We start from the raw sequence: 24,689 nt of genomic DNA, 5'->3' as shown, positions 1-24,689 counted from the left end.
CAAATCCTGGGAACTTGTTCATCCTGCCTCACAATACAAGAACACCGAACTGAATAAAAGGTGAGAAACTGAATATCAAACAAACAATTTGCTCATTCAGACTGCAAATTCGCTGTGACCTGTGTTAGCACAAGGAGCCACTGAGACAAGAGCTTAGCAAGACTTGGCCATTTCTTTGGCTCTCCAGAACATCTGGAATGCTGCTAACTGATGTTAACACCCTTTGAAAGATACAGCAAGCTTCATGCTTCTGGAGTTCAGTCAACCTCTAACGCTTCACCATCTACAGGTGACTTCGCATTGACCTATTGCCAGCTTCATACCCTTCCTCTGATTCAACTGGTACTGACAAAAGACAAGGTACGCTGCTAGACAGATTACCGCTGCGCTCAAGTAATTCCTATTATTCTAGCAACTCGCAGAAAGTTGGCATTATTGTCCTGTCCCTATTCCTCGGCATTCTTGGCATTACACTGACCTCTGGTGGGTTGCAGGAAAAAAATCGTAGAGAAATGCAGCGGACAAAAAGCCAAGGAAATCACACCCTGCAACTATGGTGGCAATCCAGCGGGGGCATGCAGAAAGCCTGGCGTTGAAAGTGCTCCAAATCACTCAAGACAACAGGGCAGGAGCAGTATCACACTAATGACTCACTGCTTAGGAAGTACTTTAGAGATATTCCAGTTTCTACTCACAATGCTCCCTCGAGATACTCTTTATCAGCTTGTGTTAGGATTTCCTATAACATCAATAAATATTGTGTACACAATAGCCCCTTATTCTATATGAGGAAAAGGAAGAAAAGAATAGGTGGATCTGCAAGCTTTCTGTGCAACACACATCCCAAACTAAAGTGCATATGTTAAGTTCCAACCTTTCTTGGCTCTACTAAGGTTATATTTAACTATTTTTGTTTATTTTATTTTCTTCTACTGCACATTTTAATTAGGCCTGAAGCCAAATCACTTGTTTTTAGGAATCCTGATAGTTTCAGTGACCTGTTTTGTGGCATGCTGCCACAAATACTGGCACTGACAAAACTCATGGAGCAGTTAATTGATGCTGGGAACAGGAACAAGAGGCCACAATCCAGGAAGGGCAGGAACTGGTTTTCTTGCTAAAGAAAGCACAACGGGGAATTATACCCTTACAGGGTAGTGTTGGAATTCACTCAGGAAAACCAAGGACACACCCAGACAGAGTGGAACAAAACAAGACGTTTAGTACAGATTCAGATTTTGATTGCTTATTAGTGTCCCTGGAAATCAATGACTACTGAAAGGGATAAGGAGCCAGAACTGTTTCTACTGCATTACCTTTGCAGAGTGAGACTGAATATTGAATTGGGTCAGATTATTAACTTCACTCTACCTTGCATGTAGTGGTAAATTTATAAGAAACTAATGTAATTTGACATGACATTTCCAGGGGGGAAGAGGGGGGAAAGCCCTCATCTGAGGATGTCAGTTACCAGCTGTTGAATTATACTTTGAAAATAGGAAATAAGAGTGAAATAAGAGTGAAATAAGATCATTGGTGCTGTGTAGTACTTTCCAGACCTAAAGTCAATGCCATCAAAAGCCTAATTAGGCTCTTTCAGTGCTAACTTGTCAGAAATATTCTAAGGTCTGATAAGATACTTCAGTGATAAGAAGAGGCGTGCTTAGGAAGTGCTCAACATATTTAAACAGAAAGGGAAAACCTCAGTTTAGGTAGCTGCTAAGACTCACTTCAGTGCTGGGTTCTAAGCAGCTCAGTGGAGCTGGGAAACACTAACTCCTATCCACCCCTACTTAAAGACACAGGCACCTCACCACTGGAAGACTGCAGTGCCACTCACAAGCTGGCTTTATGGATTTAAAAGAAAATTGTGGAGAAGTATACATCAGTGAGTGTAGACATTACCACCACTCCCTCTCAGGCTTTCTCCATGTGGCGGGATGACAAGTAGTGCATGCAACACTTAGCGGGTCTTTTGGCTAGCCAGATGATGATTTTTCACAAAACCTTGAAGAACTTAATATTCCTGTAGCCATTTGACAAATTTGGCTGAAACCAGCTTAAAAAATATCACCAACGGACACAAACCAAAATCATTTCAGTGATTAAATCATTAACCACATCTTTAGGAAACCAAACAGAAAATAGTATCTCACTATTAACTTCAAAACCAAAAAGGCTGAGTGTCTCAAGTCTCAAGTCTTTCACTAGGTAGGTAAGCTTTCCTGTCTTAATCACTGCAGGGTCAACTTCTCCCCTTGTGCCCTGTGGCTAAGTTGACAGACTGGAATACCTCAGCCACTGCATGCCGCAGGTCAGTGGTTTAGCTCAGATTCCCCACAAGAGGCCACGAAAGCTACAACAACGCTTTGTATCAGAGCAGCTAATTCACTTCTGCTAACCATGCAACATGGACAGTAATCTGTGGCAGAACAACAAGGCAGACTGCTGGGACAGAAATGTCTTAACCTGCCAAAGCACGATTCACGAGCACCTTCTGTTAAAGCTCCTAGATTCTTAAATGTGATAGCAAGGTATCTGTTTCCACCTCAAGAGGATATTTTTATCCACTAGATAACTAAGAATTATTGTTAATTATACCCTCAATTTAGCATGTCCTGGTTTCATGAGGACAGTTATAACAAATAAAATGTTCTCAGATTCAGAGATTAGGAACTGAGATTCACTGTGATCATCTAGAATAGAGGCCACCGAAGTGCCTGACATGAAGTCATTCCTTTTTGAACTATATTGCCACTTTCAGAAAAATCCTACCCCTCATTGGACTAAATGAGATCAGATTAAAAAAAAAAAATCCAGCAATGCAGAATTACTTCCTATCCTTTGTAAATTGTTCCACTGATTATTTTTACTGTCTTGCAAGTTGTTCAGTAAGTTGAGGAACCACAGGATTTGTGACCAATGTCCTTAACCCACATCTATCATATGAAAATCGCTTTGGTTTTCTTACGGTATCTGATTGTTTCAGCAAGTTTGTGGATGACACCAAGCTGATAGGCTTGAGCTAAGGGATGCCATTCAGAGGGACTTTGACAGGCTTGAGGGGTAGGCCCATGCAAACCTCATGAAGTTCAACAAGGCCAAGTACAAGGTCCTGCAGCTGGGTCTGGGCAATCCCCAGTATCAATAAAGACTGGGGGATGAATGGATTGAGACTAGCGCTGCTGAGAAGGACTTGGCAATCCTGGTGGATGAAAAATTGGACAGGAGCTGGCAATGTGCGCTTGTAGCCCAGAAAGCCAGTCATATCCTGGGCTGCATAAAAAGAAGCGTGGCCAGCAGGTCACGGGAGGTGATTCTCCCCCTCTACTCCGCTCCTGGGGAACCCCACCTGGAGTACTGCGTCCAGCTCTGGGGTCCCTAGCAAAAGAAAGACATCGACCTGTTGGAGCAGGTCCAGAGGAGGGCCACAAAATGGTCAGAGGGCTGGAACACCTCCCCTCACAAGAAAGGCTAAGACTTGGGGTTGGTTCAGCCTGGAGAAGGCTCCGGGGAGACCTTATTGCAGCCTTTCGATACTTAAAGGGGGCTTATAAGAAAGACATAGAGAGGCTTTTTACCAGGGCCTGTAGTGACAAGACAAGGGGTAATGGTTTTAAACTAAAAGAGGGGCGATTTAGATTGGACATGAGGAAGAAATTCTTTACTAGGAGGGTGGTCAGACCCTGGAACAGGTTGCCCAGGGAAGCTGTGGATGTCTCATCCCTGGAAGTGTTCAAGGCCAGGTTGGACAGGGCTCTGAGCAACCTGAATTAGTGAAAGACATCCCTGCCCATGGCAGGGGGGTTGGACTAGGTGGTCCCTTCCAACCGAAACCATTCTGTGATGCTGTGATTCAGTAACAACTTCTGGGGACACCTAAATGACCAAGTTTTTCATATAATCAGTTAGTGTTTCATAGATGAATGTTTTCTCATGTAGCTATTTGAGCTCTCCTGTATCCCCCGGCACAAATGTCACACACACTAAAGGTTTTTTCTTCACTATACTATTCACTTATGTAATCAAAATCTGGACTAGTTGCATTTGACTTAAACTTCTGTCCAGGCAGCTGTCCCTGAGCTGCAAATCAACACCTGACTGTATCAGCCACACAGAGTAACAGATCTCCACCGATTTACTAGTTTAACTGTCAGCAACAATCTGATCAATGTCTTCTGCAAGACCAACTAACTTCTATATTTTAGGTATCACTTTACTCAAAGTGCTGACCTTTATGCATGCATAAGTTAGGCTTGAGGCAATGCTTGAGACAATCTTCTTCAACGTGGAAAATAGAATTTTGAATGACAAGCCAAAGCTACTGAAGGTGAACCTGCTTAAAATTAATGTTAACAATATTTGTTAGTTTTGCTATAAACATAAACAGAACACTAATACACTGTTTTAGATATGCCTAAGCATAATGACACAAAAACTAATTTCTGTAAAGCAAACTGAGCCTAAATTACCAAAGGAGAATCCTGCAAGTCTGTACACTTCTCCAGAAGCTGTGAGTGGTGACATTTTCTTGTCCCTTAGTTTTTTCTTATTTTTTTCCCCCAACGATCAAGGCTGCAATGAATCGTGCCTCTTCTGTAACACTTGGTCGTTTGGCAGCCGTTTTATGACCTCTTGTAATTTAGCTATGATGTCACAGATCAGGCTGTCCTAGAGAAGTGACTTTGCAACTGTGCCTTCTGGACACCAGATGTAACCACTCCCTCTGCTTTTCCCAGGTAAGGACAAGCTGGAAGCAGCAAGCAGGCCACAGTAGCCATAAGAAGCAGAGCAACAAAGGCAGGGAAGAGAGCTGTACAGGACTCAGGTTTCTCTACAGCTGGTACTAGCCTCATTCTGCTTTATCTCCAGCCATGGTCCCAGTTTATCCTCCTGGTGTACGTAACTGCTCTATTCCCCCCTTCTCATTCTTTCAGACATGGTATGTACAGCCTCCGCTTACAGGGTCTTACAGGATCAGCAAATCTGGAAATTGTGCACTCAGAACTGAGCCTCTGCCAGCACTCCAAGCGTTAAATGTCCAGGGCTATTGCACACTTTGTTTACCTGAATTGAGGTTGGTTATTTTGCACGTGCTCCTCCAGCTAGGGAGCAAACAGCAGGCCACTACCTGATGATGACAAGCGAGTAATACACAAGATCAGGATGTTTATGTGCAGTCATCTCACACTGAACTTCATCACCTTGCACAAGAGAGATACTGCAAAAACGCAGACCCCGCGTGCTCGAAAGGGAAACCTAATGCGGCCTGTGAGCGCGAGGATCATCTCCCACCACGCAAGTCCTCCAGAGACTGCCGCCCTGGAGGACCCCCACCTGCAGCAGGGAAGGTTAATGCAGCGAGACCTTCAGGCACGAGAGACGCGTTCTTTGGCAGCATAACCGCACCGTTAGGGGGCCAGCTCGGACAAGTCATGCTGGTGAAGGCCCCACAGCGCGCCCAGCTCGCTGCGGAAATAGGCCGCAGACAATCAGCACCCAAGCGGGAGCAGCCCCGGAGCAGCGAGCACCCCCCCCGGCGGCACCGCCCCCACCGGCGGCGCCGAGTGGATGGCCGCCCTCATCCAGCACCGCCCTCGCTCAGCGGCCGGGCTGTGGCACTGCGCATGCGCAGTTGGCGGGGGGACGCCCCGCCCCTTCTCCCCGGGGTGCCTCCATCGCCCTGTTCCTGCAGGTGGCCAGGACGGTGTTGCCTCAGACCTCGCCGCCTTGCTCCCGGCGGATTCGCCTGCTCCGGACTCCGCCTGCTGAAGAGAAGGAGGCTGTATCCTCGCGTCTGTGGCAGACCCGCTACGCGGCCTCCGCGGTGCGGGAGGAGCTGGCGCACGGCGTGTGCCCCCCTCCCCTCCGGGAATATTGGTTCACCCCTGTTGAGGCACGCTGGGAGCAGCAGGGGCCGCTGGTCTCTTCCTCGGCGCGCGCGGAGGCCGTTGGGTGGTGGTTGGGGCGCGGGGTGGGTACGCGGCCGCGATGGGGACGGGGCGAGCGGGCGAGCCAGCCCCGCCGTTGCCGGGCGGGGGGTTGCCCACCGGGGCGCGCGGAAGGAACCGAGACGCCTTAAGGGTCCTGAGCCTGACCGGTCTCTGCTAGCGGTGGCCGACCGGGTCAAGGTGCTCGCTGAAGAGGTAGGCCTGGCTGCCAGCGGGCGGGGCGGGGGTCCGGGGCGGGCTGAGCCGGCCACGGGAGGGGGGCGGCGGCGGGCCAAAGCCTTGTGCTGCTCTCCTCGCTGTGGACGGTGGTGGCAGGCCTTGGGGCCGGGAGGGCTGGAGTGCCGGTTTGTGAGGGGAACAGCCGTGCCGCTTTAGCACACCAACGGCCTTTCATAGATTCATAGAATCATTAAGGTTGCAAAAGACCTCTAAGATCATCGAGTCCAACCATCAACTCAACACCACCATGCCCACTAAACCACGTCCCTAAGCGCCTCATCTACACGTCTTTTAAATACTTCCAGGGATGGTGACTCAACCACTTCCCTGGGCAGCCTGTTCCAAGGCCTGACCACTCTTGGTGAAGAAGTTTCTCCTAATGTCCAATCTAAACCTCCCTTGGCGCAACTTGAGGCCATTTCCTCTTGTCCTATTGCTAGTTACTTGGGAGAAGAGACCAACACCCACCTCGCTACAACCTCCTTTCAGGTAGTTGTAGAGCGCGATGAGGTCTCCCCTCAGCCTCCTCTAGACTAAACAACCCCAGTTCCCTCAGCCGCTCTTCATAAGACTTGTTCTGCGGACCCTTCACCAGTTTCGTTGCCCTTCTCTGGACATGCTCCAGCACCTCCATGTCCTTCTTGTAGTGAGGGGCCCAAAACTGAACACAGTATTCGAGGTGCAGCCTCACCATGCCGAGTACAGGGGCACAATCGCGTCCTTCCTCTGCTGTTAATCTTGTCTCCATGAAACAAATGGAGTGAATCGGTGGCCCTTCATGCCCTGGAGTTTCTAGTTTTGACAGTTTCTATCTAGGCTTCTCACTGCTGCTTTTGGAAGTGCGAGTTTTCTAGTTTCTTTGTATAGTTGGTTTATGTTGAACTCTTTTGGGCAGGCTTTGCCATGCGGCCAGTACTGCACAGTCTTAAATGCACCATATCCCCCAATAGAAGGACTACTCATTTTAAAGGAATACTTTTTCAGTAATGTGGAAAAGATGAGTGGGGCTGTCATACAGTCACCTGCGCCTGGCTTTCAGAGATGTTGATGTAATAGAGTAGCCCTTAATCTTGAGGTGTGCTGATAGGGATGATAGGGACTTTTTTTTTTGCGGCAGGGTGGGGGTGTAGAGTCTGCTGTCTGTTCTTTGAAATCGGGCAATTATTTCAAGTATTTTTTGTTAGGTTCCTTGTACTGTTCGTGTATTTCAGTCACTCTTCCAAGTGAAAGTTTGTTCTCACTTTTCTTTCAGATCAAAGCAATGGAAGTCTGTCGATGGTCTAAGCAACCACCAGCATGACCACAAGATGTCCCAAGAGCATGGTGTGCTTTGTTTTTCTTATTAAATGCTTACTCTGTATAAAACATTATTTACTTGTCAGTTTTTAAGTATCTGCCTGTTGATGAATTGATCTTTTTCATATGCTGTTAATTTAATTTTGCAGAGTTGATCAGTTCTAATACTTAAATTTTTGCCTTTGTGTTGCCTGTTCATTCCTGTCCAGAATGAATGTGGTGTCAAAAAAGGCAAACAGGAATTCTTGCTCAAACTGTTTAAGGAACTGGTTATTTACCTTTCTCCTCCCTGTTTTTGCAAGGACAAAAAAAATCTGTAGAAATTGTACGGTTGAGCAGTTACATAGTACATTTTATGCTTCAGTGAAGAATCTGACAGTTATTAAAAGAGGAAAAACTAAAATTATAATGGCCACTTTTAGCATCGTTTAGCTGTCTATCGTGATAACTTCTTACATCTGTGCTGCAAGTAATTAGTACATAACATTTCAGACTCCTGCGGTGGTCTCCAGTTTTTCTATTGCAAAAAGATATCTACAGCTTCAGAATACTTAGCTACAGAAAAGATGAAAATCTTCTTTAATGGGGAAAAAATGTTTGCCTTTGTGCATTTGCCTGTTATTTTTGTCAGGTGTTAGAAAGGTATAAACAGAATCCCTCTGTAGGACTATTCAGTATTGGATAATAATGTATTCTACTCCCTTGCTATACATAGTGCTTTCCTTGATGCACTTTTCAAAGTGTAAAGTATACTTTAATATTGCTAGCAATCTCCTCTTACCTTGGGGATTGCGGGGTCTGTTCCTACCAGAATGCTTAACGCTATGAATGCTTCTTACAGCGTCTAATGTGTTTTGCTGGAAGTTCAGAGATAGCCCTATGTGGTGAAAGCCTCTGAGCATGAGAAGGGCGTGTAGGAAAAAGGCCCAGCTGTCCTGCAACCTCCTTCATGAGGTGAGTGACAATAATTTCGTGTGCAGCTGTGTCCTTCAGCCTTGTCTTACAATGAAGCAGACTTTTTGGTGAAAAAGAAGTTCAGCAGAGCTGTCAGTAGAAAATGAATAGTGAAATGCATCCCAGACCTTTAGCACCATAGGCACTGGGGCTTTTTGCAAGGCTGAAGAATAAGATGGGTACTCTTTTTATATGAACCTGTCGGACACCGGGAAGAGAAATGTATGTGTAATCCACTATGAGTAATGTATCTAATAACAGGGCTGCTACTTGTTTTTCAACATAAAATTACTAAATCTCGTCTTTCTATTGTTGGCTTACTATTCTCTTAAACTGTCGTATAATGCACAGACAGACGTGTGCATGAGTTACTGCTACAAAACCTTCTATTGATTCCCACCAGCTAGAAAAGTGTTAGTACTGCCACCAACTTGTAGTTAGGATCTGAAATCTTGCTTAGATGGGCAAAGAGCCTCTCTCTGCATGTAGGCTCTCTAAAAATTACATTTGCAGATTTTAGCTGTTGACTTTTTTCCAAAGGGATGAGGGGGAAGCTGATCCTTGTAGCTTTGTGCCAGTCTCAGGGATCTACAGGATGTTACTGAGAACAGCTGTATGCTACATGTGTCCAACTCACATTGTGTTTACTTTTTTCCCTAGGAAGAATTGTTAGAACCAGCCTGAGGCCAGTGGCGGTCTATGCACGACTACGCCATAAGAAACAAAAAACTGTTAAAAAGATGGAATATTAAGCCTGCATGTAGTAACACAAGGTGCTTTTAACTGTATTGGTGCAGTGTCTGGTAATGTTTATGTAGACAAAAAATAAAGATTTACGTTTCTGTTTCAGAATTTCTATCCTTTCCAAGCTATAATAGTAGTTGCCTCTGTTTGACAGTTCTGACTTCTTCTACGTTGTTTTTGGGATAGCAATCCACCCCTTTGGACTAAATAAAACCTAGGAGCTATTAAGTGGATAGAAGGTGATCACTGAAACCATGGTCTTCTGTAGTACTCGGAGGTTGGGTTAGCTGAAATCTGTATTGTGGTGAGGAAAAGTAGAAATTTAAATTCAGCAAACCTGGATTTAAAAATAGCAGGAAAGGTATTTCTCCAACATGGAAAACTGCAAGCTTGGTTTGTTATTACCTTGAATCAAGTATAATATGGTACTTTGTCTAAACCTGAAGTAGAGTGAAATACTCTAGGGATAACAACAGGAATTCCTGCTTGTTTCTTCAGAAAGACTTATGATAAATTAATTTTATCAGAAGAGCAAATGCTGAAATTGCGTATCTTGCAATGTCTGTTTTTTCAGTACTGAATGTAAGCTAATTACTAATGCAAAGTCTAAGCATAAGTTAGTTTTTGGTTTGTCAAGAGAGAAGGAGGTTTAGACAAGAGTAATTAATTTTTAGTGATCCAACATGTAATTATTGGATGCATTTGAAAGCTTAGGGTTTCTGTTGGGGATTATATTCCCTGAAGATACCATCTGTTCAGGAGTTTTGCTCATGGGTCTTTGTTCTTAAAGTGCAAGACTGGCAGGAGTAGCTTTTAAGACTTTTTTTTTTAAAACTCTTGAGAGCAACAGCTAATGCCAAGTTTTAATGATGGCTGTCTAAAAAGTTAATTCCCTTTCAACAAGAAAAACTGTAGAATCTTAAGCTTCAGTGTGTAATACCCATTTCACAGTGTGGTGGAACAAAGAAAAAGTGAGGTAAAGGGAGGAATAGGTGGTTTTAAGGGGCACCGATTACTAAAATAGTAATGCTGGTAAACATTAAGTATGGTGTAAGCATTAGGACTGCCTTTTAGTTTTTATGAGTGGCTAACTGGACTGTATCCTTGGAAAAAACCTCAAGCTCCTTAATTTTTTTTTTTTTCCCCTTCCTCTGTTTTACACGAACACAATATCTGACAGACTGTTGAAGTTGATAGTATTAACAAGTAGAAGGGAGGACAGATTCCGAGGTGGTCTTGGGGAGCAAGTGAACAAAAATCTGTGCACGAGGTTGGTGTTGCACCAACCCTCTTTCCTGTTACTCGCCTCCAGTGCTCTGTGGAAGAGGGCTCTCAGGATTAAAGGCTGCAAATCAGAACTCTTGAGAGATGTGCACAGAAAGAAAACTGGCTTGTTGCAAATTCTTTAACTTTTTAGCACCCTGCATCCGAGTTGACTAAGGCTAGCTCTGTTAAATGAAAACAGCCTGTATCAGTGGGTGACCTGTGGGGGCATTCTTGAATGTCAATCTGTTACCTCTTTTGCCTAGCAAAGGGGTTCATTTGTAGTAAATTTAATGGTAGTATTTTATGAAGAGTGTCAAGTACATTCTGATTTCCTTATTGAGGAAATAACTGCATAGTCCTAGCTATTTTTGAGATCTTAACATAACAGCAAGTAAGGTGTATCATTTAAATTGTGACCAGCTGCAAGGGCAGTGGTTTTCTTCACTCGTATATGGAGTCTGTCTGAGATGGAGTTAACTTTCACCATAGCAGCCCTCAGAGTGCTGTGCTTTGTGTTGGTAGGTAGAAAGGTGTTGATAACACACCAGTGTTTTGGCTACTGCATCAGGGCTGTCTCCAACATTCCCCCCTCACCCAGTGGGCTGGGGGTGGGCGAGATCCTGGAAGGGGACATAGCCAGGACAGCTGATCCAAACTGACCGAAGGATATTCCATACCAGATGGCATTGTGCTCAGCAATAAAAGCTAAGAGAAAGGAGTGGGGGTGGGGGACTTGTCGTTACGACGTTTGTTTTCCAGAGCAACTGCTATGTGTACTTCCTGGGAAGTGGCTGGATGTTGCCTGCTGATGGGAAGTAGAGAATAAATCTTGTTTTCCTTTGCTTCCACATGTGGCCTTTGCTTTTGCTTCATTAAACTGCCTTTATCTTGACCCATGAGGGTTTTTTCCCATCTTATTTTCCCTCCCCTCCCTGTCCTGCTGAGGAGGAGAGTGATAGAGCAGCTTGGTGGGCATCTGGCACCCAGCCAAGGTCAACCCACCACAACTCTTACCTCGGAGAGAAATACAGGAGATGATAAATTAAAACAGGCACGTTAAGGAGAGAGCACCTGCCACACTGGTTCTGCATCTGTGTGGTTGGTTTGACAGCTTATGCAGCCTGCTGTTGCTTTCTGGTGATTTTTAGGTAAGAAAGGAAACTGTAGTATGGATATGTACTGGAAGTATAAAACTTATGCTGACAACTTTCTGCTACCAGGAAAAATGTTGAATCTGGAGAAGCTGTATCCTCAAGTGGATTTTAATTGATACTACACCTGTTTTTACCAGATGGTATTGTCAAATGAAGCTGTGTTTCTGAAGGCTTTGCTCCTTTATGTAATGTAAATAAGACACACAGGCAACCATGGAATTCCCTAAAATTCAAGTTTTACTTGACTTTTAAATAACCTGGACACAAGTATTGACACAGCCATCTATCAAACTCAATTTAAGATAAAGCACACAGTTGCTTCATGAATACTTAGTGTACATGGAACATACACATCACATCATTGATATGTTTATGTATGTTGGTTTCAAACATCTTTCTAGGGAGCTTTGAATTAAACTGGCTTTCCCAAAAGAAAATGTGCTATCTATTCAGTTCCGTATTCACCTGTATAAAGGTGACTGATTTGGCAACTTAAATGGTAGTGATTTTTTTTTCCCCTTCATTATATCTTCAATATAATGAGCTCAATTAGAATACAAGTTGCAAGGTTATGGATTTCAGTAAGAAGTGCAGTGTAGAAAACAGCAGGTCAAGGCTAGCTCCTAATAAAAGAAACCAGCTAACAAGCAAGGGGACCAACATAGGATATACAAAAATGCTTTTGTGGTGTGGTTAGCAAGTCCTCTTTATTGTATAAAACACACGTTTTGCAAAGAGGTATATATCTATGTGGTAGGTGTTGCTAATTCGTAAGTGAGAGAGTTCCATAACTTACCTATTCTTAGCACTTACAGAAGTCTCAGAAGAGCTAAATGCGGAGGCACAAAGTTAAAATTGTTGGCCTGAGATCAATTCAGCAGACTAGAAGCAGAATTAGGATGAAAATGTCTCAAATATCAGTCCTTTGTCCATGTGAGGACAGGTCTGTATGGCATCCAACCCCAGGGTGAACTTTGCCTGACGCATTATACATCTCCTGTCTTTTGCCTGACTCATCAGGAGATACAAGCATTTTGGACTGACATCCAAACTCCAGGTCTGAAAACACAACTGCCTCCAGGCAGTGAAAGCCCCAGGAAAGCTGGGGAAGGGTAGCAACAGTGGAAAGGGCAAGGTATAGCTCAGGGTTGTGAGAGGCCAGCCACTTACAAATGTTGTAGGGCTGGTTTAGGGCTACAGAGCACAGCTGTGGCACGGTAAGTGCTTTCAGTGATTGATCACGTGTAGGTATCTCTCACACAAAAATAACAAGATCACAAGAAAAGGTGCCTTTCCTCAAATGACTGAGGAAAAGAAACTTGAAGGGAAAGGAGGCTCACGTATGTGGAGGAAGTTTCTTTTTCTGAACTATTAGCTGACAGTGACATCCTTGTCCTAGTTTTACCTTGGTTCTGGCACTGACACTCAACATGTAATGCAGACATTAAGCTTAAGTCTTTCTTTTGCGGATATAAACTATTGTAGTGCCCCAGACTAAGCATGCGACTTGCTAAAACCTGCTTCCTACATAGTCTCATTGGAGGTAAGACCACTAACTCAAATCCAGGACACTTTCTGTAAATTTCTCATTTAAATGCAAAAAATGTTGGCTTGATTACGAAACACCTCTCCTGTGACTTGAGAATTGAAACCTATCACCATTAGACTAGAAAGAAGCCTATTTTCTGATGTAGTGGGACAAGTAAAATACCACACACTTGGCTGATGAGATCCAGCAATAATACACAAAAGCCCACAGACAGATGACAACATACAGGAAAACATGAAGTTGGATATAGACCTTACAAGTAATTTTCTTCTTGATCAATATTTGAGGATTGGCAAGATACAGACACAATGAACAGATAATTCTCAAATAACAACAACACAAATCCTCCTAAAGTAATAGATACGTTCTACTTGCCTGTGCCTGAGTAAGGAATGCAGAATAATGAAAACAACAAACTACAAGCAAGTGCATAATGCTTCAGCTTGGAACACCTTCTTGAAGAAATAGGGAGTGGCTTTCATTGCAGACACTGTAACCAGTTCTTGTGTGGTGTGTCATATCTCAGTAGTCTTCCAGAAGATTGAGATGCTTTAGATTAATCTGTATCACCAAAATCTTTGCCACCGGGGTTTTTTTGTGTGTTTTTTTTTTTTTTGCTTTTTTTTTGTTTGGTTTGTTTTTTTAACTGGTGCTTGTGAGACTACTACACAAGGTCATAAATAGATCCTAAAGGATCACTTTAAACTGGAGCAATGAAAGCACTTAGCAGACTTACAAAACAGTATGAGCAAATATTTTAAGCCAAGCCCAACAATGTCCTAGGACAAAATCCATAGTAAATTCAGAAAATGCTGAAGAACGTCCACGAAAATAGCATTTTTAGCACAGAGGGGTTCTAAGTTCTTTCCTTCCCTTAGATTTGTTCAGTGAGACCGAAGAAGCAGAACTGTCCAAAATAAGTGATCAAAGAAAAATATTTATGAAGTGAATCTGCCTTCCCTGGCATGATGCAGCATCTCCCAACCTGCAGACCAATCCGTACTGTGATAGGCATATACAAACTGTACGGCTACCACCCTGGCTAGTAGCATCCACCTGACCACCTCAGATCATGAAACAATAAAGAATCAAAAAATGAAGTGGAAAATAAAACACATCATACAAGGTTTCACTTCTCAGTTTTGTTAGTTAAAATGTGTGTTGGTAATCCCATGCCTCTTGTAAAGCACAACTTAGATGTCTTATGCTCACTCCAGTTCTCCAACAGTATTGCTTTTCTGTCAGGGCTGCCGTTCCCTGGTATGGTGTTGCTAGGGGTAGAAGACACAGGATCACTGCCAGTCACCGAAGGCGGTGGGGGTTGAATTTAAGGAGGACAGATGTAAAAAGGCACATGAACTACCACAGCCATTTCCAATGCTGTTTGACAAATTCAATATTTAGTTTGGGGATTACACTTAGCAAGAGTTACTTTCACAACACAAAGATTTTACTAAGCTTCTTAATAAGTCAGCAATGCCAGAAGGCTCATTCATGTACTGACTGTGGACAAACGGGAAGCAGAGGAATGACTTCAGCTATTTGTACAAAGTGATAGGACAGGAGAAGAGCTAGGCATCACTTCAGATACATAGTAGAAGATAACCTACTCGATGTGCAGCATCATTAAAACTTACTATTCCTACCGTGACAATAGAAAAAAATTGCAATTATCATACCTGAAATACTGCCTTTGTCAGTTGATCATAGTAGAAATGGCTCAGAGAAAAGTATCAGAAGGTACTAGGATTGATTATTTCATATGAAAAGAGATTAAGGCAGATTTTGCTAATCTAGTTTAAAAAAAAAAAAGGCTATTTGCTAGCTGTCTTAAATCCTACTCTACAAGTTTCATTTAACCAGTACTTAAGTGTCTTGCTAAGCAGTCTTAATACAGTGGGTCAGTACGTATTCTCCAGTTTTTTTCCAGTGTGGTTTACAATAAGGTGATAGATGTATTTCTATGGCATGGAATGTTCAATTAAATAGTCCCTCTACGTAAAAGGGCATTCAAAGTTGAGAACACTTAAAACTGCCAAGGGAAATTAAGTCTGTATCACCTCTGGAACTCTCTGCTACAGGGTGTTACTGAGTCTATTATTTTTGAGCTACAACAGGTTGAGTCAACATTTGTATTAACAACAGGAGCATCTGTTGTTGTGCTAGGCTAAAATAAACCTTGTAAGAGCTATCAGTACTTGTGTCTCAGGACACAAGTTGATCCCCATATAAAATCGTGAAGATAATTCTCCCCATATCACACTGTATTGCACAATTGGCCAAAAATATGACTATTTTGCTTCTCTTGAAGCATCTGGTCCTGATCATGTCAGTTAACAGTCACTTTTTGGAAAAAGGCTATTCAGTTACAGAGCAGACCATAAAGCCTGTTTTGTTGCAGCAATTTTTTTGTTCATTTTTTGGAAATGTAACTGCTGATCATTCAGTTTTACTATGACTTTTCTTTTTGGTTGTCTAATTAGGCAGCTTCTCCTCAATCAGTCACACCATTAGAACGGTGTCGGTGATAAAAGCATTGCTTGGCCTTCCCAGCAAGCAGGCTGCGCTTCTCAGTGTCCTGAAGAAATTGCTACCGTCTCAATTTCCGTTCCTTCCCTTGCACACACACACACAAATTCTCAGTTTCCAAAGAATAAAATCCATTCACCATCTTCAGTTATGGCAGTCAAGTCTCCACCTTGAAGCGTGACACCTGTACAGTTTTTATGATCTTAGTGGTGGATTTTCCGTCGATGCTGTTAGTGGATAGCTGAGATGTTTCTTCTATTAGGCTGTCTTTAGATCCGTTCTGTCTCTGAAGGGAACAAATTAAAACGTGGTTGAAAAAGTATAGCAGAATTTAAATAATGTATTTTGATAACTGCTGCTGTGACAGCCTTAGGCTAAGGATATAGTGATTTTTATATATATACACACCAGGAATATTAAATTCTCTACATTTATTTGATCAGACAGAACTTTTTCCCCCTCTTGCCTCCTCTCTCCCCTGCCAGCTGCTGCCCCTCTGCGCTATTTGGATTCATATTCCCTATTCAGGAAATGCCACAACTAATTATTTGATATTTAGCAAAACACTGCAAGCAGGCGCTCACAAGGAATTAATGGCCACTGTTGTGAGGGGGTCTGGGGCAGAGGGAAAAGAGAGGTGTTTGTGGACACTGAACACTGAAACATTAATTCCTTCCAGGACATGAATTTAATCCACATTATGTTGGATAAGAATGGAAATAAGACTGAATTTTGAACAGGACTCAATCACACAAGTTACCTATTTCTACAAAGCACGTAAATGTGCTTAGCCTTAAGTATACCAACTTCCCCTCACTGCTGGAGCAAGTCCTTACAGAAACATCATGGACAGCTCATCTTTTTCAATTTCCATCATATGCAGGAATACAAATATCCTTGAATTTAATTCCTATCAAAGAACAGGTAGTCTGTTAGCTAGCCTTAAAATGAAAAATATCTGTTTATTGTTTTAAAATTGTTCAAGCTTAAGTTATTCTAACTGCTTGTAAGATAAAATACTACATGTTCTGCTGGTTGTATTCTGTGCACCCTACATACATTTCCACCCTACATACAGTATCAGCATGCGGTTTTGGTATATCCAGATGCCAGATAAACAGACATGATGACTGGTGTTCCTTCCACGTTTTGGTTTTACTTTTGTGTGTTTGTACAACAGACCTGCTCGTGCTTTTTGGATATCATTTGCTTCTCACATTTTGAGCTTAATAAAACTATCAAAGCTGAGAGAGATGGTATCATAATTTATGATGAAAGCCAGTGATTACATTTAAAAATACAAGTTCTATCCTTTTTAGATTTGAATAATGTAAAAAACTATTCAGCATTTGGGGAAAAAAAAAGAGAAAAAAGAAAAAAAAGTAATGCTTCAAGCCTAAGTAACAAACTGCTAAGAAAAGCTCTAAGAAGAGGTGAATAAATGATAGTAGGATGTGATTACAACTGCATCCTAAGCACACTTGCATATTTTAAGAGATTATGAAAGTTAATTCTCCTCCTGTGGAGAACAGAATATCATCTTAAGGAAGCATCAAACTCAAACTGGGAAAGAGTCCTCCAGCAGAAGAAGCAGGTGTTCGCAGGGGCATATGCTACAGAACTACATATATTTGGAAATATAAACAAAGTAGTCAGACTGCAAATTGTAAAATTTCAAGACATACTCTGCTGAAAAAATCTCAGCCAGCTTTAATTTTCACTGAAAAACAAAGATCTAATTTAAATAAAGCACTAGTCCCACCCCTCCCTCCAAAGAAGGAAAATTGCAAAGGATATGCAATTACTAACCTGTTGAGTCAACTGGATGCTGGGACCTCTAGCATCTGAAGATCGTGTAATAGGCAATGGAGGCACCAGATCAGTTTTCGCACTGGAATTACAATATTACAGAACGGATATTGCTATAATGAAGTAAACTATAACTGTGCACAGGAAGAATAATGGAACTGACCCAGAGAGCTACATAGATCTGAAAGGTTTATCACCTGACTTTAGACATCTGAAAGCTATCGTGCTGATCCTCAGTAGTCAGTGGACACCTTCAGGGCATAAGTCATCCCATCCCTTCTCAAGGGGCCTGTCTCCTCCTGGTCTACAGAGGCAGCCCAGCTTCATGCGAGATGAGTCTCACCTGAAATGATGGGTGTGCCACACCTCCTTCAGGGTGCCATCCAGCTAAAACTAGCCTCCCACGTGGGGGATATCATCAGGGGACTGCTTTTGATATCTAAGGTCTTAATAAAACTGGGCTGTCACTTTTCCATTTGCAAGTACACCCTTTACAAATCAGTCTCCTAGAAAAGACTGATCCACCCACTGCTGATGAGGGTTGTAGTAGAGTTCCCATGAAACAAATTAGAGAGTTAATACAGATGACATCTTAACTCTGTTAAGGATGAAGGTATCTCGAAAGCAACTCATGAGTTCTCATCCCTTAGGCAACTTCATGACCTACCAATGAAGAGCAATACAGGTTTATTTTGGCTTTTTCAGTTTCCCCCCCATCCGAGTAGATCAAGCAAGCCTCTCTCGCCCAAAACAGACCAGAAATGTTTTTGTACTTGTTTGAGTCATTTAGCTCTGAAGACCTGCTATTTAGAGGGTTGCCTAAATCCTAGGCAAACAACCACGTTTATGCCATTTCTCACCTAACCATGACCTTTGGACAACTTTTGGGCCACGCTAAACCAGTGCATCGCTAATAACCACATTCACGTACTTCACTTCAGACAGAACAGATCTTTCACCATCAGAGCACTGAGACCTCCGATACTGACGGTAGCTTCGAGGGGAATGTGAATGCCTAATGCGGATCGGGTCGCCTTGAGTCCTAAGAAAGACACAGAATTCACAACGGTAGGTTAGTATACCAGATCTTCAGCACAAAAACATAAATTCAGCTGCAGACTGAGAGATCCTCCCATTTCGTATTGAAGTACAACAGACAGCTTCTTGCACTGGCTGAATCTAAAAGGCTGATACTTTTCTTGTGAGTCTGTATTTGGAATTTAATGCTTTAAAAGTGCAAAGGTCATGAACTGGCATGCCCATATTTGAGAATGAAACTATTTAATAAAGAATGCATTAACATATACAGCTTTAACATCAGTCTTTTGTGTTTAGTAGTGTTGTGGAAGCATATTATAATGCAAACTGGGATCCCATTTCTGCCACATGCAGCTGCTTGCACTGACACATGGCATCCCAAATGGGCAATTATCACAGTGAAATAGATGTCCGTTCTGAAGGAAATAGCTATGCCCTGGCAGCTGCCCATGACAAGTAAGGAAAGGGGTTGAACAGGTCAAACAGTGCCTTAGATGATCGGAATGAAAATTTAAAAGGAAGCAGAAGTTTAGGAAATAAATGGATTTGCTTCTTTGCATTCAGTTCTCTGATTCTGTAGTGTATAACATAAAACAGATTGATGGATGGCATAGGGAGACATACAGAACATACAGACATCTGGCAGGTTCATGAGTGTGTGGGAGAGATAGGGAGAGATGAAGATTTATTTTTTTATATTTTGGAAAGAGAAAATACTAGGTTTTAAAATTATTAATTATCCTCACCCAACCCATCCTAGATGAGCATTTGGAATAGATAAAAGCTTAGAGTGTAAACCCACTCCTATTTCAGTATCGCAGAGTTCACAGTAAAATAAGAAAAGTGGGTTTTTATATTCACAAAGAAAAATCATGACATAAACTCACTCTATTTTAGTGTACGGAATTTCTTTCAATTGCTCCTCAGACAGGCCAGACGGATCCACAAGCTCCTTCCTAGAACGGATTAAGCAAAGTAAAAAATGTAACAGTAGCTACCGACTGCAAAACCGTTCTTATTTTTATTATATTAGGCTGAAAAGATTTACTGAAACAAGCTGTTGTCAGCCCTGAAGCTATCTTGACATCAAAATAGGAAACCTATTAAGAAATGTCTAACTTCACCTTGATTGCTTCAACTGCGTGTCACATCCTGTTCCACCTTCCTTTCACCTCCCTGCAAATCTGATCTTGTTGCTTCGCAATGTATGTGAACATTGTGTATACTGAACATTGAATAAGCCTTGGAATAGCTAACTATCTTCCTAACTGGCAGTTCTATAGCATGTGGGGTCTCATCCTGAAAGTATTGGTATTACAAACAAGGACGTTTTGGAAGCCTCAGAGGAATAAATCTCCAAAATGCTATATTCTTTAATAATTCATCTACGTACAATGGCCATTTGTATTCAGTGCATTCAGTGATCTGCAGTATCTCCTACACACAGCAGGTCATTAACACCTGCATAATTTACTGTGGCACATAACTAAATGAGACGTAATGCCTTATAGCCACAGCGCAGGGGATGTGAATAACTACATTAGAGGCAAACCAAGCAGTCACTTGGACCCTACAAGCACTGTACTTACTGAATATGTTTCCACAGTTCTTCTTTAGCTTGTACATCTGGGCTTCTCCTATAAATACCAACAAAGACAACAAAGGCAGAACTGTGAAAACCATCGTCTGATGTGTTGCTGTTCAAATAATTTTTAACAGCACAGACCCCGCACAGAAATCATGGCAAATGTAATCCACCAGTGACTTCAGTTTTAAGGTTTGTTACCTCAGAAAATGCATTAAACTTCATCGCTTTATTTCAACTGAAAAGTTGTTTCTTGAACGGCAGACTCTCAATCATAATTGCCGTTCCACTAGCCTTCAGCAAGAATATGCATAAAATATAAACAACAGCAGAACTTCCCAAGACAAATCAGTGCCCAGCTACTGCCCTTATCCAGCTGAGGACAATGTGTTTTGAAACAACACTTTTGTAAAAGGCCCTCAGAAAGGTCCTGTGGCCCACAGAGCTCTTTGTGGGCAGGAGGAGGGACAAGCCACACCAGGCTGACACACCAGCAATCCCTGGCCATTCCCACTAAGCACCAGTAAAGGGGACTCAGCTGTGATCACAGTACAGCCTTTCGCTTTCTGGTCGTTTCCAAGAAGAGTTTCTGCTCACTTCATTTACCGTTGTGATGTCCAGGACAAAAAAAACAACAACGAGCAAACCAAACCAGCAACCATGCATACTCATGCACACAAATATTTCAGCAAGTATTTCATTCACAGAGAAAGCACCTAGCCAAAATTGTAATCTCCCTGTTGCACACACAGAGGTGTAGTAAAGCAAGCCTGAATGGCATGCCTCACATTTTCCACTGAATTACACAAGAGACCATCTCCAAACTGGATCCCCTTTATTTTTGTTTTTCTTATCCTATTTTATTGCAGGGCTAGTGCAAAACCACCGCTGTTGCTGAAGTTGCACCCAGAATTCACCAAAACTCATGCAGCATAATAGACTAAATATGCATTTTACACAGTGGCAGAAACTATATTTGTATGGAGAGATCAGACAACTCTTTTCATTGGGATTATATAAACTCAGTGTCGACAGCTAGCCTGTTCCACACCATCTGAGATGTGAGGGGTGCAACTTTCAGACAGATTTAGCATGCATAAATGCTCCCACTGAAGTCACAGTTTCTCAAATATTAAGTCTTACATCATCAGATCATACAGCTTGCTTTTTTTTCCTTAAACAAAAGGGCCTATCGTATTCAAAGATGCTTTTGGAGTGATATAATCCAAATTTAAATGAAGATCAAGGAGGACAACAGAGTTCTGCGTTTTAGCATCTGTTAAATCGGCTCTTCCTTGCCCACTCACAGAGCTGTATCAGAAATAATTCCAAACTGCTCTCTAGCACTAACAGTTTCACTGTTTTCTTGTTTCGCTGTTACTGTGTTTGGCTCATTTCCAACTTCAGCCTAGGAATAATGTTCAGAGACATCTATATGGCAGTAAATGTTTTACAGTTGGTGTAAAGGCAGATTACTTAGAGACAGTAATGCTTTTGGGGTTTTATTTTAGATTTTACAGGTGCAGAAGTACTGGGAATACCAGTTTAGCCCACTTTATAAATACCAGAGAGAGACAGAAGGGCAAGAAACAACCTTAAATTTGTGATTCCCTAGAGGGACTAATATGAAATAATCCATAACCTTCTCAGGCTCCAAGGTGGCAATGGCTTTCCAGGCAGCGTGATGCAGCTGCCCCAGACGACTGCTGTCCTTGACGGACTGCTCTGCTGTCCGTTCCGACTGCTCAGGTCCTCGTGATGGCAACAGCTACAGCCACAAGTAGCTTGCAGTCCGATTTTTCTCAGCATTCAGAGCTTTTTGCAGCTTTATGTGTTTGTGTTTATTATAATGCATTTAATTTTCTCTGATTTTCACTTCTCTTATCTCTCCTTCTCCCTTCTTGCATTTACTTCTCCTTCTCTTCTCCTTACATCTGTCCATGCTGTTTATAACTCTCTGATGCAGTAGCTTGGTATGCAGTGGCATTTAACAGCCTCTTTCGCCCCTCAGTTTTGAATTGATTTCTCCTTCCATGCAAACCCCTGCTCACAAAATAGCAGCTGCAAACCCTGCGTTCACCCTGGGGCTGGGAAGACAGACATCCTCTTTTGAGGCTGAATAATCAGGCAGTGGGGAATATGAAAGCTCCCTGAAAAATGCCAGCTTCTCCAGGGAGGCTTTGTAATGCTTACAAGCCCTAGTTTGCCTGAGGAAGCAAAACCTCAAGGTCGCTCCCAAACCCAGGATCCCCACAAAGCAAGGTATTGTGCACACCACTGACCCATCTGACCAGCTCATGGCTTTCACTTATTCATGGAAATACAACAGTTCAGGATGTGGCCTTAAGTCTCGCGTATCACCAAACATCATGTAAGCCTCACCTACAGTAAGAAATATTAATCTGTGGGGCAGTGTGGAAAGAGAGTGGTTAAATAAGAAGTCATTTTCGTTCCTCCATTTTCTAGGAACTGTGCCTCCTGCTTTCTGCAGCCAACTCCAGGCATTTAATTCTGTGATCTTTGCCATTCTCCCTCCTTCCACCCCTGCAACTACACTAGCAAGGAAGCCACTGCTGTAAAATACCGGTTTAGCAATATGGCATCCCATGGGGCGGGAGGGGGGAAGGAAAAGGGCTAAATACAATGATTCCTCAGAGAAAACTGGTTTTATGAATTCCCATCTTGACATTCTTTATTTTCCATCTGTTTAAGAAGTGTTACCATACCGGGATAACCTCACAGCATTTATTCAAGTTAACTCTCCACAAAAGAATATCCAGAAATATGATACACATGATAAAGAATCTTAATAAAAGCATTTTCTTTCCAAAGGCCTGTTCCTGGTTCCTTTGAAGGCAAAATGAAGAAAAGCTTATAAAAGGAAAGGTCTTGTTAAGGTGAAATGTAGGTATCGCATATACTGCATAGGAAATACACAAATTCATGTTTGTATAGTTCTTAACAGCCCACAACAAAGCAATCCTTCTATTAAATCTTTAAAGCCAGATCACAATCCCTATTTCACTTTAGTTTCATCTTTTTACTGTGAATTGTTATAGAACTCACAGTTTTGACATATAATGTATACTCAGATTGTCCTATTGCAATGTCTGAATCAATAGCTGCTGGACAATTTGTACGCTAATCAGATTCTTTAATGCACACGAAACCTAATGGGAATTCCCAGTAAGTGATGAGTCTCCAGGGCCTTTTTTGTTTATTTTTATTTCATTTTCACAAGCTTGAACAACTCTACACATTAATAAGGTCTACATTATTTTTTGTGTCTGCATCTGCACCCTTATTAATATTTCAGTTTGAGTCACAAATGGTAAATTTAAATACCCATGGAATTTTAATGGCCATTCTTAATTAAAAAAAGCCCTTTGGCTACACAGATGTTTTACATGAACTCTTGAAAATAAACCCTGTAGAACTAGAATTGGGAGCTCTCTCTATTTGCTGAAAGGTCAAATTCTTGTCAAATATTTTTATTCCTGAGACCAAGGAGACACTACCACCAATGATTGATATTACTCATTATCAAACAAAGGAAATGCACTATGCCAGGCACAGTAACAAATATTTCAGCCATTACTTCACGCTTCCAAAGCGAACCTCTAGTTAAGCTGACTGCAATAAGGAACTTAATGTGAAAGCCTTATCTGTACTACTAAAATGAAGGTTTTATATCAATTGTTAAATGTGCAAATCGAAATGACCATATGACCAGATTTAAAAACAAAAACAACCATGCCCTACACCCTAGGGAATCACGTTTCCCTTCCCTCTGACCCGCATCCATTCATGTAAGCAAACAGCTGAGCCAAACTAAATTAAATAAATGCTCTTATAACCTATTGCAGGTTAACAGTTGAGTGCCTTTTACTCAATTTTTTTTAAAAGCACTTTGAAAAGAATTCCCATTCTACTTTTTTTAGTTCCTACTTGCATATATTAAGGATCTCTGCCATACTTGGGAGGCTTGGGCTTACTTCATTGTTTGCTTTGGTTTTTTTAAACTGAAGAGTGAGACAAAAAGGAGGAATATATTCATCACTAACACAATAGGGAAAAGAAATGAGAAGCCATCCAAAATCTTCAAGATTTCCTCATTTCTTTGCTTCCTCTAGGACCTTTTCTTGTTAAGTAAGATGCTACACATTTACGGTTTTTGCTAATAGTAGTTTAAATAAAATGTAACTTAGAATGTCACTGTGCTGGAAAATAAAAGCCATTTCATAAGTTAAGTTAGCCACAAGAGGGAGCCCGTGCTGTCCAAGCAATGAAATTTACTTGGCCTATGGGAAAAAAGAAAAGTTGGCTATAAATTTAATCTAACCATTATTAACTGAGTACATTTCCTAGTTTACAGCATTTTCTGTATATAGTAAAAAAAAGCAAATCAAACTTAATCAGCTATATTTTGTGGATTCCATACAAGTGAGCTTTAAAATTCCTGATTTTTAGTAATATGTCATTGTATAATTACACCTAATAACATTTGACTTTTGTGCAGCTGAAAGTGAACAAGTCTGTACAAGGCCAGTTAAAGTAGAAATTCCAACATTTGGAATTTTAATGGCAAATTCTAT

General features: G+C 41.9%; 1 protein-coding gene, 1 long non-coding RNA gene and 1 other non-coding gene across 10 annotated transcripts in view; 2 read left to right on the top strand and 1 right to left on the bottom strand.

Annotated features, from left to right (window-relative positions):
• The first annotated feature begins 5,956 nt into the window (after positions 1-5,956).
• LOC142075413 (uncharacterized) overlaps positions 5,957-24,689 on the top strand; it is a 28,086-nt gene continuing 9,353 nt past the window's right edge. For 2 of the 8 annotated variants that reach the window (XR_012670873.1, XR_012670871.1), the window contains exons 1-3: positions 5,957-6,146; positions 7,423-7,493; positions 9,081-13,127. This is a non-coding gene — a long non-coding RNA (uncharacterized LOC142075413). The other 6 variants (XR_012670870.1, XR_012670872.1, XR_012670866.1 and 3 more) reach the window with 6 other exon arrangements.
• Positions 7,644-7,775, top strand: LOC142076108 (small nucleolar RNA SNORA13). Its single transcript, XR_012671113.1, has one exon. It is a non-coding gene; the product is annotated as a small nucleolar RNA SNORA13 (small nucleolar RNA).
• Positions 15,603-24,689, bottom strand: part of EPB41L4A (erythrocyte membrane protein band 4.1 like 4A) — a 135,714-nt gene continuing 126,627 nt past the window's right edge. Inside the window, exons 19-23 of the mRNA XM_075136683.1 lie at positions 20,099-20,146; positions 19,397-19,465; positions 18,403-18,513; positions 17,472-17,553; positions 15,603-15,948 (exon numbers count right to left, since the gene is read on the bottom strand). Of these exons, the coding sequence (XP_074992784.1) occupies positions 15,820-15,948; positions 17,472-17,553; positions 18,403-18,513; positions 19,397-19,465; positions 20,099-20,146 (439 nt within the window). The 3' untranslated portion in view covers positions 15,603-15,819. The remainder of the gene's footprint in view (positions 15,949-17,471; positions 17,554-18,402; positions 18,514-19,396; positions 19,466-20,098; positions 20,147-24,689) is intronic.

This window comes from Calonectris borealis, chromosome Z, assembly GCF_964195595.1.
Source record: "Calonectris borealis chromosome Z, bCalBor7.hap1.2, whole genome shotgun sequence".
In the NCBI taxonomy this organism is placed as follows: domain Eukaryota; kingdom Metazoa; phylum Chordata; class Aves; order Procellariiformes; family Procellariidae; genus Calonectris; species Calonectris borealis.
Note: the sequence above shows the minus strand (reverse complement) of the source record. Positions and strands in the feature narration are given on the sequence as shown.